This window comes from Abramis brama (genome assembly GCF_963993115.1).
Source record: "Abramis brama genome assembly, chromosome: 4".
Taxonomy (NCBI): Eukaryota; Metazoa; Chordata; class Actinopteri; order Cypriniformes; family Leuciscidae; genus Abramis; species Abramis brama.
The window spans coordinates 53,048,552-53,064,647 of NC_139966.1; the positions used below are offsets into that span (position 1 = coordinate 53,048,552).

General features: G+C 36.5%; 1 protein-coding gene across 1 annotated transcript; it reads right to left on the reverse strand.

Moving 5' to 3' along the window:
- Window positions 1-2,142: 2,142 nt before the first annotated feature.
- On the reverse strand, window positions 2,143-15,872 carry sult4a1 (sulfotransferase family 4A, member 1). Its single transcript, XM_084111518.1, has 7 exons — window positions 15,563-15,872; window positions 11,746-11,876; window positions 11,569-11,649; window positions 10,266-10,392; window positions 10,079-10,173; window positions 6,585-6,723; window positions 2,143-4,356 (listed from the first exon to the last, which is right to left on the reverse strand). The coding sequence occupies exons 1-7, from the start codon at window positions 15,729-15,731 to the stop codon at window positions 4,244-4,246; spliced, it is 855 nt and encodes a 284-aa protein (XP_083967644.1). The 5' UTR covers window positions 15,732-15,872; the 3' UTR covers window positions 2,143-4,243.
- Window positions 15,873-16,096: the final 224 nt, after the last annotated feature.

Here is a 16,096-nt window from a genome sequence, read left to right on the forward strand (position 1 = left end):
GGTATTGATTAATATATCTGGTCCATTGGTCCATTGACCATGTTACACTTATAAATAATAACACCATATTCTTTAAGAATTGTTAAAATAAACATCAAATAGTTTATTATATTATATACAACCCATCTTAACTTAAGATATCAGTAGTCATAATTGATGTGGAGAGAGCAGAAGTGGGCAGCCAGGGGTGCTTGCACAGACTGACACAGCAAACAGAATCTCTCTCTCTCTCTCTCTCTCTCTCTCTCTCTCTCTCTCTCTCTCTCTCTCTCTCTCTCTCTCTCTCTCTCTCTCTCTCTCTCTCTCTCTCTCTCTCTCACTCACTCACTCACTCACTCACTCACACTCTCTCTCTCTCTCTCTCTCACACACTCTCTCTCTCTCTCTCTCTCACTTCCTTAGTTGCACTTTCAGCTGCAGTAGAACTTGTAGAAAAGTCTGTAAAGCATCTCCTTCAGAAGAAAAAGAACAATTTTAACCCCCAAAGCCCAGGGCTGTCAATGCCTTTGCAGTCTTACAATAAGTGTGTTTTCCTGAGTTACAGATACAGATAGACATGCTGACAGTTATACATGTGCAGATTCCATCGGGAGAGAAGTCCTGGATCCAACACATTCTCTGTTATTCTGCACGGCTCCAACAGGAGAACCGGGGAAAAATGAATAATAATGAGTGAATTTTTTACTAACTTTCTCTCCCAGAGGACAACGTTTTTTAAATAACCTTATGTGTTTTTGTTTTGTTTGTTTTTTAGTAGATGTCCATCTTAAAATGTCACTCCTGTTACCATGATTTTGTAAAATATCTACTTTAAAACTGAAAATTAAAAAGGAGATATAATAACTTCTTTAAGACAATTTTTCCTTTCACCATCTTGAGCAAGTCAAATTAAACCGTGAAACTGTCATCAATGTTACCTTCTGAATGCATAATTATATCCCAATAAAGATGACAATGTTTGTTTAATTTAGCTTAAGATGGCACAATGCAGATTATTAATTACGTGTTGAAAATCTTACCAAAAAAAATGCACCAACAACCTTATCAAGCTGGAAAACAGAACACCTGTTTCATAGAATGCCCCAAAGAATAAAAGATCAATTTTAAAATGTTTCTGCAATATTTCTGCCTTTAGACTGCACTGCCCTCTAGTGATCACCAATCATTAGTCACTAATGGGTGAGCACTGTGGTCTTTTACTAATAAATGCTGTGGGATTTATTAATATATTTTGAGATGCATAAATGGAGCCTTCTTTATATCATTTGCATGCATCTGGCATGTATGAGAAGATGATGTTTGAGCAATAATTTCAAAGTCTTCAGGTTATTCACCATATGAATGAAATTTAAAGATCAATGCAGTGATAGGAGGGAATTATTAATTAATTAAAATACTCAAATCAACCGGTATAATTTTAATAATCTATCTAATGATAAAATTCTCAGGAATAATAAATAAAATATTTATTTTCTTACATGACACTAGTTTTTGCTGTAGTTCTCAATTTGTTTAATTAATAAAAAGGGGGTAAATAAAGTAATAGCATGGTAAAAACATGGTAACATTCAAAAGTGCATTCCCTCATTAATGAGAAGGTTCTGATTAGATACAATATGATTTTAATAGAAAAATAATAAGTTATGACTGTTTTATAAGCTTATGTTCCACCAGGTCCAAACGGACCCAGAAATGTAACCGTAAAAACAGTTATTAATGCATTATGAGGGTAAAGCTTGTAACTTTTGTCTCTTGTAAAGTTAAAGGGAGTTCACCCTCAAATGATTATTTGTTAATTGGGAGCAAACTATTTCTTAATAGCACTATTACCTGAGACCATGCAATGGTGTAACAGTAAAATACAAAGTTGCACAATTATAAAATACAAACTTTCTTTTTAATACCTGATTGGCGTTTAAAGGACACATGTGTGTATCAGAGGCACTGATTTGTTGCCATAGGAACTTAACTTGTCCTTTGGTGCCATCTGTGATTGTTCAGAAACCTCTTTGTACTCAGCATGCTTCAGTTTCCAACTGTTGTTAATCCAGCATCTTAGATTTAAGCCGCTGTGTTAGCCGTCTTTTTAATACTGATACGTTGTATTTACGCTCTTGGCAAGAAAAGAAGCAGTAGGCAAACTGAACTCCAAGGCCTGAAGATGTCACTTTATTAATAAACCAGCAAGCAAGACTGACAAAAAATAAAAACAATGTGTTGAGTTACATAAAACAGCATAGCAGTCTAAATCTGCAGAATGAGCAGGACATGTTGATAGTAGCCAATGAGTTTCGGTTGAGACCCACACAGTAAAGATGTGGGGAATCAGGCTAATACCAGAGACAATAAGCACTGGAAAGGGAGTATGAGCGTGAAGGAAGAGAAAATGGTGTAGAGGAATAAATTCAGTTACACTGATTGGATGTGAGGTTTCAGCCTCTCTCCTGTCTGTTCTCTTCCTGAATTAAGTGATTCGGAATAGCATACTACTCATACTATTTGCTATATGGGGAGAGAGTATGCTAGTGTGCCATTTCAAATTCAGCCATGTGCTATTTCCTAAATAGCATACTAGCATGCTACTCTTACTATTTCTATAGTACACAGTACAGTGTGCGCAGTATGCAAATTTTCTGTATGCATTAAATATCGGATTACCTACTAGCTTTTTCCAAATGTGCATTAGCGCACACTGCACAGAAAACAATGGAAGCTTGTTTCCACCATTGCATATAAAATATGTCAATTGTGAATTTTTATCTCACAATTCTTTTTCTGGGAATTGTGAGTTTATATTTTGCAATTTGGAGTTTATAGCTCACAATTGTGAGTTTACATCTCACAACTCTGAGAAAAACAGACAGAATTGCGGTATATAAACTTGCAACTGCGAAGAAAAAATTTAAAAATTGTGAGAAAATAAAACTCGCAAGAGAAAAAAACTATAACTATATAACTATGAGATAAAAAGTCTAAATGATGTTGTTGTTTTTTTTATTCCATGGCTGAAACTAGAAAACATAATGCCACATTAAAATGCACTCAACCTTTAATTGAACCAGATGTAATATCTATGTTATCGTGTCATTATATGATCAGAATGCCAAGAGATTTTTGGGATCAAAAATGCAAAATAGTCATTTTATTTTCTGACACAACCATCGCTCTCTGAATTAAACATGCGCTTAATAAGGTCATGTGACAACTGATTGAACTATTTAGTGGCATAATGCATACATACTATTTTTTTAACAATAGCATACTGTAGGCTACAGTATAGTATGTTAGTATTCCATTCTGAACTCAGCAATTGTTGGATATGTGAGTCACTTTGTTATGAGTGCTGGTATCTGAGTTCACCTTGCGCATCTTTTATACTTTTGACCAAAACATAATGATGAAATACAAACTCATATCTGCTCATAACAACACTTCTGATGCATTATTTTACGATATGCATGTAACTGATGTGAAATGTTCTAAAAAGATCCCCTTCCTACTTTTCGACAGAGTGTATGTTCATGTGAATGATCCTGGGGATGATGCAAATAGATGTGATGCACTCAAAAATGAAAATATAGATGTAATCAAGTGAACATAACCATGTGAATTACCTTTCGTTACGGTATCAATGAATAGCCATACTATACATACCATATAAGTCAAAGCCATCTAGAAGCCACTAAGAGAGGTGCACAAGAAGAAGCGAAATGACATTCCACACATACTGTAAGATCTTTTGGCCAGTAGCCAATCAGCATTCATCATGAGGCTCAGGTTTTCACGACCTGAGTTGTGATTGGATGACTGCATATTTGGTGCATCTATTAGCCAATGATTTCAAGAATCCTCCTGAGAGTTTGTCGTAAGGGCTTTAGCATATAGAATATAGTCTAAATCATTTTAATTTCTAATTTTTAATAAATACACATTTCATAAGCGCCTTTGGGATATGGAATAGCTCTGTACAATGTGCAAACGCAACAAGCACTGTGCTTACACTTCGGACTAGCACTGCTGATGCAATGTTAATGCAAATACACAAGAGGAAAAAAAGCCTCTTAGTAAATGTACTAAGAATTAACTTTCGAGTAGCTAATGAAAGCATTGATGAGCAAGAGATGGTGGGGATGGAAAGATAAAATCTGGATGGGGAACGTCCATCAGGTGACATTAAGCACAGCAGGTGATTGGTTGGTTGGTTTGTTGTTTGAGCGGTAACGGATAGTCCAGTGTCGCTTCCTCACAGGTTAAAGTCAAAGGTCAGGTCAGACTTTGCCATCTTCTGTCGGTAAACACCGTCAAACTTTTCGTTCATGGACACAGTGAAAACGTCCTTCCAAAGCCCAAAACGACCTGAAGCAGATGAAAACAGAGTTAGAAGAGCTCTTGATTTCAACATTACCTCACAGTTTTGGTTTCAACACTAGTTAAACTGTATTGGCAGCATTTGTGGCATAAGTTTGATTGCCAAAGAGAATAATTCATTCCTCAGTTGTGTTTTCAAAAAAAGCACTGACTGTAAAATCTTTCAACTTAAATATCATGCATATAATGCTGCTAACTTTTATATGATAGACCTTGTAGGAATTACATCAGTCAGACAGGTTAGGTAATCCATCCATTTTAAAAAGGACAATTTAGATTAACTATAACTATACACCTCAAATAATAATAAAAATTTACTGAATAATTTATGTTTTAATTAAGTGTGTCACGCTTCACATTTCTTCTTCATACCTTCCGGAATGTTGGCTTGGTTTAATTGCATTGTAAGTGCATATTTTTTCTTTATTTAAATTTTTTACTTTTTTTTTTTTTTTGACAATTCAGAGTTTTTTATGGTAACCAATATTATGGCAATCGGATCCAGAACATTGCTTAAAGACTTGACATCACCCAGACTCACCTTCTTGTACCTCTCTCACACACATTTTCCATCTTCATGTTCACTGTTTATATAATAAGTACTCCCTACTGTACTGTATGTAGTGAGTTGTCAGCATCATGCCAAGCCAAGAATCCATGCACTAAAAGAAAATGGAACAAGACACAAGAAAACAACAAAACAGAACTAAAGTGCAAATGATAAAATAATCTAAAATAAATGGCAAATCCTCTCTTTTATGTAAAAAGGGGGGGGTTCATAAAGTTTATTAAATAATAACAAAATAATAGGAAAAAGACAACAGATAGCAACAGAAATTTCCATAGAAATAAAGATGCACCATGCATATTCACCACATGATGGCAGTGGTTCCCAAACCGTTTCTGCCGGCCCGGGGCCCCCCTTTTAGAGGAAAATATTTTCATGCCTCCCACATAAAGACACTCTCAGACATGACCTTGCTTGAAACATTGTACAGTACAATACAGTACTACAGTTCAACAAGCTTCTCTTTGTGTTTGTGATGTGAAGTCTCTTAAAGACAGTTGATGGCACCCATTGACTTCCATGGTATTTTTTTTCCTACTATGGAAGTCAGTGGGGTCCGTCAACTGTCTGGTTACCAATATTCTAATTAAAATATATTTTCTGTTCAACAGAAGAAAGAAACCAGGTTTGGAAGAACTTGAGGGTAAGTATTTGTTTTAATTTTTGGGTGAACTATCACTTTAAGTCTGGGACACACGTTTTTGTCTTATTTTTTTGGTTGGCTCTTGTCAGACGCGTCTGCGTTTTTCGTCCGATTCATGTCGAATCAGAGGCGGAGCTCATCGGTGAGAGAGATCACTCTGATTGGCTGTTCAGCTTAGTGAATCAGCTAGTTCTTTGACGTCGGCGTGGTGTGTCACAGCATTAAGTGCCGTCTTTACTTGTTTGGCTTGATACTGTCAGAAGCTAATCTTTTGAGGCACAGCAGGCAACACACTGTGGTCTCTCTTTATTACCCACCGTTGAATTCAAGGGCGAGATATGTCTCATCATATTTTCTAGTCTTTAAAACACAGTGTCTACACCAGTCGTGATGGTTGTCGCGTCGCACAGCAACAGTTTGATGAGGCTGTCTATACTGGACAAAGCAAAAGTTGTGTGAGCGCTTGGAGTAGGCCTGCGTTAGAAATAGAACGGGGCATCAGTTTACTGTCCGGGATTTGTCGTGCCGCGATGCATCCAGTGTAGAAAGCATCACTGATTATAATGGGTTGTGTTTGCTTTTTTCTCGCCGTGCCGCTCGCGTCTGGTGTAGCCACGTTGTTGTTGTGAAGTAGATTCGTCCAATGCTTTACGTTTACCTGGAACAGGCAGTCCTTTTATAAACTTGTCCATGCTTAGTGCAGAACCATGCATCTTTCATTTATATTTTTACACGGCTCCCTGCAATACTCAATTCTGATTCTTCAATTACACCATCTAGCGGTCTGTTACTAAACGATAGAAACCACTACAAGTGATAACAGTACTGCGAGTCATCACAGGGTAATAAAATGTCAAATTAATATTTTGTGCTCAGTTATTTACTTACTGAGGAGGTTTCTTTTGCATAACAATCTTCTGAATGTACACTATCCCTTAGCCTTGCTGCGCCACCCCCCTTTATACCTTCAAGCGCCCCCTTTTTCTCCTGTCGTCTGTCTCTTACCCCGGTAGATGGACAGGGCCTCGGAGTTGCAGCACTGCTCAATGAGTTGGTTACAGCTCTCCACCATGCTCTCCCGCTGGGCTTTATCACACGCGATGCCCAGGAATCGAGCCAGCTGCTCCACCAGGGTCCCCAGATCCTCCAGAGTCAACAATTACAGGCAGCAGGAAAGGTGGAGAGAAAGAGAGAATGACAGTCTTTCAGTTATGTAATTATGACTCACACCTTGGTCTTACTCAGATGAATACATGAACACGTAATAGGCTTACATATTTAACTTTTTCAAATGATTTCAGGGACCTCGAGGTGCAGCTGACTTTTTATCTACCAGCTGTTCTGTGTCCAGAGAAAATTAATTGTTAAAAGTGCATTATGCAAAGCGACTAATTCATGGATGTGCAACTTTTGCTATTTGTTTATATTTTATGTTATTTTAGTTTATTATTTATACATTTATAAACAGTAATAGAAATGTAATTAATATTTCTTGAACTTATGAAGTGTTGAAACAATGAAGACAACAATTTTAAATATATGATAACTCTTTACAATAAGGTTTCATCATTGTTAGTTCATGCTAGTTTATGCAAATGGTGCCTTATTGTAAAGTGTTACCATATAATATCCTTTATGTTCAGCATATAGTCTCTGACCTCTGACTCTGCTTAAAGAATAACAGACTCCTGGAACATGGTGTCCTATCTATCTGTATTAGAGCCCGACCGATATATCGGCGGGCCGATATTATCGGCCGATATTAGGCATTTTCCAAACTATCGGTATCGGCTTTATAACAGCCGATAAATGAATATTTAAAAAATAAAATAAAAGCGGACGAAACACCCTGCAACCATGTTATGAGTGTTGGCGCTGCATAGTTTGTCCACCAGAGCGCACTCTACAAGGAAGACTGCTAACATCAATGAGCTTGGAAATCACAACAAACTTATTCTGCCTAAATAAAGTAATGATTACTGTATTTATAACTAGCATATCTGTAGTTCCAGTCCCTGCATTGTAAAACGTAAGTTAGGCACGCGAGGAGTGAACATTTAGACATAGAGAAAAAGTATCAAACATAGCAGCTAGCCTGTGCATAAAAGTTAGCTTTTCTTTTACACGCGTGTGAAATCCAAGTGTGCGTTACTGTAGGGGTAATTAACACATGGTTACCGAGTCGATCGTTCCCTGGGATGCGTTTTCATGAAAATCGAATGTAAAGAGTTTTATCTCTAAAAACAGATGATCTTATAACGCTAGTATATGGGATACAGAGTAAGTAAAAGTAAATCGCTAGTTAATACCACTAACAAGGCTCAAAATAGCCTCACACTAACACGGTAGCATAATGAGGGTCCCTACATGCAAACCGAAGCATTGAGAACTGTGTAAGTGTACAGACAGTTTAATAAGAAGATACTTTATAAAGACAGTACATTACGCGTTTACAGCCATTCGTCATCTTGGAAAACAGTCTTGACTAATCGAGTCACGAACGCCGTGCTAAGTGAGCTGGTCGATAGGAATTACGTTTGTGAAATCTAACGTAGCACGGCATTCGTGACTCGATTAGTCGAGACTGTTTTCCAAGATGATGCCTGTAAACGCGTAAAGTACTGTCTTTATAAAGTCTCTTCTTATTAAACTGTCTGTACACTTACAAAGTTCTCAATGCTTCGGTTTGTATGTAGGGACCCTCATTATGCTACCGTGTTAGTGTGAGGCTATTTTGAGCCTTGCTAGTGGTATTAACTAGCGATTTACTTTTACTTACTCTGTGCCCCATATACTAGCGTTATAAGATAACGTTAATCTGTTTTTAGAGATAAAACTCTTTACATTCGATTTTCATGAAAACGCATCCCAGGGAATGATCGACTCGGTAACCATGTGTTAATTACCTCACATAATGTACAGTATTTAGTGCATCACTAAGTCGTAGATTTTAGAAGGCAGGCAGCAAATGATGATTGAAAATGGTTTGTTGTAGCTTGATGGAATAGATGGATAGAATTAGGAGTGACCTTTGTCTTGTTTAATAATAATACAAATGATGATGATAATAATAATATCATCATCATTGATTTTTTTAAATTATTACTGTCAATATTAATAATAATAGTTGATTTTTTTTGTTCAAAGGACTTTAAGTTTCATATCTTAAGTTTGTATTTTTAATATACATTATATTTATCAGAACTTTAATATATTCTGTTCTGTTGTGACAATAAAGTTAATAAAAAAAAAAAGAAGTTTATTTTTAAACTGCATTATATTATTTTAGTAAGGCTGAGGACTCTTAAATAACTACAAATAATTAATGTTAGGGAAAATCTGTTCATGTTTTGTTACACGTTTCTGGATTTGTAAAAAAATATATATATCGGCCGATACATCGGAATATCGGATTTTTAAATCACCAAATATTTGTATCGGTATCGGCCTTAAAAATCCTTTATCGGTCGGGCTCTAATCTGTATGTTTCTATACATTAGTCTGTTGCCTCTGTCACATGCAGTGTGTCTCTGTTTGTCTGTTTGTGCTTTCCTGCTGGACTCTGAGCTCTTTTAATCGCATTACCCCATAAAGATATGGAAACAAGATATTCAAGCAGACTGACTATCAGTGATCCCCCTCCTATACACACATAACACACTACTATCTAACTTACCAGGAACTGTTAAGAATGAAATGTACTAACTGTGATAATGGGTGATTATCAGGGGCCTCTTTGTACATAGACAAATGTAAAAGAGGGTATGTTTAAAATACAAAACTAACGCACTGCTTCCTGAAATAAGAAATAGTGAAGACTGAATATACTGTACACTACTATTTTTTAAAGATCGTATGAAGCGGTATGCGTACATACACGCTATGAGATCATTTACCATCTCTGCATCACAGTTTACAGGAAACTGAATTAAAGCGGAAAGTAATATATCAGTGTTATTATTGTTGACTAAAAGTATTTAAAAAAAAATGTCGATACTTGAAATAAAGCTAAAAATTAAATAATAAATTTTAATAAAACATAAACTTAAAAACTTAAATGAATATTAGAAATGTTGCCTTGGCAAGTACCTGAAAGAAGTTGACGTACAAGTACTACGATTTCTAAAACTAAAATAAGAATGACTAGAAAGCTATACTGTGTGTGTATGTATGTATATATATATATATATTCTGGTATGTGATTTTTATATATATAAATATATAAATATAAATCACATACCAGAATTACTAAAACTTGAAAATATAAAAATAAATGCTAATTCAAAATATTCATAAATACTGTAATAGTATATAAATAATAAAAAAAAAACACTGATACGTCTACAAACAAATACAATCGAGCAATAAAATCAATCAATTACAAAATAGATTTTAAAAAAGCAACATTTTCGTTCAATTTGCAATAACAAAATCGAAAAACTGCACACTGTGGTAGGAGAAATTCTGTGCGTGTGTGTGTGTCTCAATGCAGGCGGTACCTTGTACATGTCCTCATATTTCAAAAAGAGAACATTAGAGTCCATGCGATGCTCCCAGAACTCCTGAACATGCTCAAACCAGGAACCGTATCCCACTGCAGAGACACAGGAAACAGTTTTCATTTTCATTCTCATACACTTTCCTTTTGAGCAAACCTGTCACTTTTGTGTCATGTCTCTTACTCACACTTGTCGTTCATGAATCGCCTGCAGAACTCCTGGAACGTTCCCCGGTAGCTCATGGTTCGTAGAGAGCGATGAAACTGGTAGTAGGACACCACCAGGTCTTTAGGGTTCCTGGCCATATATATCACCTAGAGGACAAATATTGATATGTTTGTCGAAAGGCATATTCATACCAAAATCTATACAAAAAGTGAATCACTGATGAAAAGACTCTTCAAGTAAAATACTAATGCAATCCATTGTACACAACTGTACTACTCTTATGCTCATCAAGGCTGCATTTATTTGATCAAAAATACAAAATACAGTTAAAAAAGTAATATTGTTTTCTATGTTTAATATAGCCTTTAAAATGTAATTAATTCCTGTGATGGCAAAGTTGAATTTACATCATTACTCCAGTCTTCAGTTACCCTGGTAATCCAGAGTTCTCGCGAGAGCACAAGTTGAATTTGCTCAGCGAGTTACTCTGGTGTCGAGTAATGATGCTCATTAAATATGCCCCTCGATCTGAGCTGCACCAATCACATTGGGTTATCTGATATAGGCGGGCCAGAGGCGAGCTAAACAGAAGACGACAGCGCTGTGACGTCGAAGTCATTAGTAAACATTGCAAGATGGCTATGGATGAACACCAACGGCTTTAGCCGCTACAATGAACGAGTCAGACTTGGCTTTTTATTTAAAAGAGGAACAGAAGACGGCGCTCGAATCGTTCCTTTGCAAGAAGGGCGTTTTTGCTGTTTTGCCGACCGGAGACGGCAAGAGTCTGATCTACCAGTTAGCTCCGCTGGTAGCTAAGCGTATGGGGCTTGTTGTGATTGGTCGTAGTGTTATCCAATTGCATGCAGTGAGATTTTCAAATACATGCTTGGTGCCGCCCCTCGAGCTGGCCGATTTTCATTAGTCGATGCCAGACCATTAATCTTTCAGATTTAGGCTAGTCTTCAGTGTCACATGATCCCTCATTCTAATATGCTAATTTGCTGGTAAAGAAACATTTCTTATTATTTTCAATGTTGAGAACAGTTGTGCTGCTTAATATTTTTGTGGAAACTGAACATTTTTATTTTCAGGATGCTTTGATTGAATAGAAATGTCAAAAGAGCTCATTTATTTGAAACAGTAATCTTTTGCAATGTTATAAATGTCTTTACTGTCACTTCTAAACACTTTATTGCATCCTTGCTGAATAAAGGTATCAATGGTATGTACCGTATAATAATAGAGAAAGTTTTGTGTGAATAGGCCCTGATGAACGATTGGAAGTCATGATTAATATGTTGGATTGTGTTCCAGCTGACCTTGCCTTCTCCGTTGTGCATGGCCGTGGGCAGGAATCGGTACGGCAGGTGGCTTTTGATCAGACGAGGCGACGTCAGTTCCTACGTAAACAACAAATAAAACTGCGGTTTGTCAGTCAAAGAGGTCAGAGGTCAGCATTCTCACGCTGAAGGCCATAGTTTTGGTAGAGAGTCTACCTGGATAATCTCCAGCCCAGGCTGTGGGTATTCCAACACAGGAAGCTGCTCATCAATATTCATGAGGCCGATTTCATCTGGGTCCGCACCCTGGCTCACCAGATACACCACCTCCTGTAACAAACTCGTGCCTGTGTGTGTGAGAGGCAGGAAGGAAAGCCATATCGGATGTATTATTGATGGGAAAAAGATGACTTTGCCTGCTGCACTTAACTGAATTGAGTATTAGTAAACGTATGCATTTGCCTGAATATAGCCTGACCTGCAATCCAAAACCATTTTAAAACCATTCTTTGGTTGACTTTTTTTTTTTATAGATATAGTGATAATAATTATTTTCTTTTCTTTTTTTATTAGTTTTGACCATCCCAGCTAATGAGGAGCAGCCCCTCCGTTTAACTCGTCCTACAGAATTACTATTGATAACAGGTGAAGATCTGATATTTTAATTTTATTTTTATTTATGTATTTGTTATAAGTTTGTTCTGACATTTAGCTTTGATGTTAAAGGGATATTTTGTTTAATGTACTGACCAACAGGAAGATGTCACATTCCAAGAAAACATCTTGCACAAAATGTACAAATGAAATATTTATAAGCCATAACAAATTAATTGTAAGAGTAATTATGCAAGACAGAAACACATGACAAGCATTAGACAACTGGCAAAAGAGCCTTTAAAGCCGGACAAGTTTTATTTGGATCCTCTAAAAAGCCGGAAAAATGCAAGTTTGTGGACTGATCGTATTAAGTGTATATAAGCAAGTAGATTTTATTTTCTCACTCTTTGTTGTGTGTGTGTGTGTGTGTGTGTGTGTGTGTGTGTGTGTGTGTGTGTGTGTGTGTGTGTGTGTGTGTGTGTGTGTGTGTGTGGAGGCGTATCAGTGTCCTCTTTCACTTCTTATTTTTGCTCATTTTAGATGAAAAGAACAGGCCGGCATGTGACTATTTTCCGTTTAGTTGAGGTTGTTTAGTAGTAGTTTTGCCAATTCAGCAGAACTCATATTTCTTCATGAGTTTTCAGGCCTTATGGGAGCACAAAACAAAGGCATAATGCAAAAATGACCTTGAAATGATCATAATGTGTCTCTTTCGCTCTCATCGAGCAGTTTAGTTTACTCTTGGCTGATTTGAGAGCAGATAAGTATAAATTAACTTCATTAATTAACAGAATAAACACATAATGCCTTCTGACGGGCGCTTCCTCTTAAAAGGACAATCAAGTTATTCTAAAATGTATGTAATCATACACTGGGCCATAGCTATGTTAACCGGGGCCATGGTGCGAGTGGTTCATTATATATTATGCAATTATATAATTTAACCATATTATATGTATACCCTATTATATATATAACCAACGTATATCCTGTATATATATATATATATATATATATATATATATATCCTACAACAGAGGTATCAACCTCAAATGACATATAGCCAGTTGAGGTTCACCATTAAACATTCTTACAACCATTAATTTGATCTATTTACAGCTATTGGAATAGTTATACAGATAGTGTACATTTTATTTTTAGGTTGGACTTTGTGTATGTAGCTAGCAACATCATTTTGCTTGTTTTTTGGTAGGGGAATCATATACAGTAGAGGCCAAAAGTGATGTCTAGCCTAGGAAAATTGACATCTTCAACTTTTATTAAAAATGTGTTTAAGATTTTGTAATCATATTGCATAGTTGTGTTTGGATTCAATTGTTTGTGATAACGCAATGAAACATGGCAAATTTTGCGGACATAATTTTTGGCCAAGCTGTTATACAAAGAAATCATGAACGCATGCAAACAGAGAAAAAAAAAGAGAGAACCAACAAAATATTAATAACTGATCATGTTGTATGTATGATTTTCCTGTGAGCATTTAGTTTTTCTATGCATTCTGTTTTTGCATAGTAAAATAAACCTGTAGCTGTGATTTTTGCCTTTTTTGCCAAATACTTTTGCCAGATAAATACATTAACCATGTGTAGGGGTTTATTCTTCCCTCATATATATATATATAAATTTTTTTTTTCAAAGAAAATATGTTCCTCATATTTCGAAGGTTTAATCGAACTTGACTGGATTCAGTACATCATTAATGATGATTAGAGAACATTAAATTCTGCATGCTAACTTTTACAGTAACAACATACACAGAAACACACAGAAATGAATACAACCCCACCACGTCTCTCCCTGTTATATTTAATAATGTCAAAATAAATCTTGATTTGCTGCACAGATTCCTAGAATATGTTAGCTACTTTAAAGATCTGGAACTAATTTTATGAATCCAGGATTTTAAGGGCATAACAAACATAAGGAGGGTCTATGTGTCAGTATGACGATGACGTGGGTTTATTAATCCATTTTAAATCAATTTTACTCCTTTCCTGACAGTCAAATAAAAGTGATGAATAAAATGAGAATGTGTTTGATTTGCAAATGATTTTTGTTCACAAAATCAATCCGCTTCAAGAAAACACACCAACAGGGTCACATGACCCTCCTAGTGGCCACTTCCTCTCACTGGACTGGAAAACAAAATGAGTCACTCAAAATAAATAAAAAATTGATACTTTATGCACTAGCAAACTATCTCGATTGATATCATTTTTATTTGAGAAGTATCAAGAAGCTTGTAATGTTGGACTCCCCCATTCCCACAACACCTACAGTATCAACAAGGCAATGTCTGTTTACTCCGCAGATTCGACTGGCAGTGCAACGTGTGACAGTGTTGACCTGTCATCCATCACGGCCCCGCTGGAGACACACATTTCAGTGTGTAACGCAGCAGAGCTCGGCCTTCCCTCGGCTCTCCGGACTCAATTACACAGATGCTGGTGCGACACAACATCCTCTGCAGAGCCAAGCCATTTCAGACCCTATTCTCTCTCACTGCTGTCTGTCTACCTCTCAATTCTTCTCTTTATAACGGTGCAATCATGGTATATATATATATATATATATATATATATATATATATATCATTTAGACTGTCCTAATGTTGTTTACAAGCCAAGGATGGTTTTCTTTTTGGCTTCTCAAAATTGCAAGCAGGTTTGAAAGCAATGTAATGCATATGCACGTTCCAGTCTAACTTGCTTTTTTTGATGCAGGACAACAAAAAAAGTTTGTCTGTTTTCAGCAGCCTTATTACACAAGTAAACTGACAAGCATGCGTGGGAGAGGGAGCAATATATCCTAAAAGGAAACAGCGCCTCTGCAGTGAATGAACACGTGTGGGCATGGCAATCATTTCATCTTGCTGTTTTTATTTCACATCAACACACAATACAAACACGCACCCAGAATTCTGATTTGTCATTCTTATTAACCAAACATCACACAATCTCTAAAATAAGCAACTTTACACCTTATTTTTTTAAATCAAACTCATCCTCTAAGATGTAAGGTGGCCATCAGACTCTCAGGGTGGACCAGACATGATTAGGGCTGATTTTATAATATTTTGAAAATTATTAATGTTTGAAACTAATAATATCGCCAATGCCATCCAGGCCGTTGATGAGACACATAGAAGTAAACATATTTTTCATCGTCTAGAAGTGCTATTTTTACTAATCAAACATGCTATATAAATATGCATATTAGCGTGTTTGTTTTTATTCATTTTATTATTTTCACAAGCTATCTGAAACATGCTTTGATGCAATCTAAATCATATTGTCTAAAAATAAATATGCAAAAAAGTGGCGTGCAGTGATCACGTTTATTTTGGTAAAACACCTCTGCATCCGCTATGAAGGAAAAGCGTGCGCATGTAAACTGTAGCTATATGATTTCATACCTGATTTGGGGTATGTAACGATCCATATGTCGCTACTTCTTAACGAAAAGTTGGCGATCTCGTCCATCTTGCCCCTGCAGAAAGGAGGGAGTCGAACTCCATGATATTCGAAGTATTTGCTCTCGTATTCAATCGGGGTGCTCGGCGTGTCCACCTCGCTTTCCGCCATGCTTTCAAACGATTACAGCACGAAAAGCTCGTAGGGATTGATTTTTTTTAAAAGATTTGGGGAGAAGAGGACGCATTTAATATCCACCAGCCCTTGATTGTTTGGTAAAGACGTGCCGCTTTGCTTGCGCCTTGACCTTCAGCCAATCAGGTGGCGTAGAGATGATGTAATAGACAGGATTCTCTCAGTGATGCTCAGCATCAGCACCAGTCAGTCGTCCGGGGCGGATCCTCGAGCACGCCAGCTCTTCATCAGTTATGTAAATAAACAACGCGTTTCTACAATTAAAACTATAGAATTGTGGTTGCTGAGTGAGAAAGCTGAATCCATTCATGCTTTAATAGCCTTCAATAATGCACTCATAT

Excerpts from the sequence above, each read along its gene's own strand:
- sult4a1 (XM_084111518.1), bottom strand. The coding sequence starts at position 15,731 with ATGGCGGAAAGCGAGGTGGACACGCCGAGCACCCCGATTGAATACGAG. Across the intron at positions 6,724-10,078 it reads AATATGAGGACATGTACAAG|GATCTGGGGACCCTGGTGGA; the intron begins GTACCGCCTGCA and ends TTGACTCTGGAG. Across the intron at positions 4,357-6,584 it reads GGCCCTGTCCATCTACCGGG|GTCGTTTTGGGCTTTGGAAG; the intron begins GTAAGAGACAGA and ends CATCTGCTTCAG.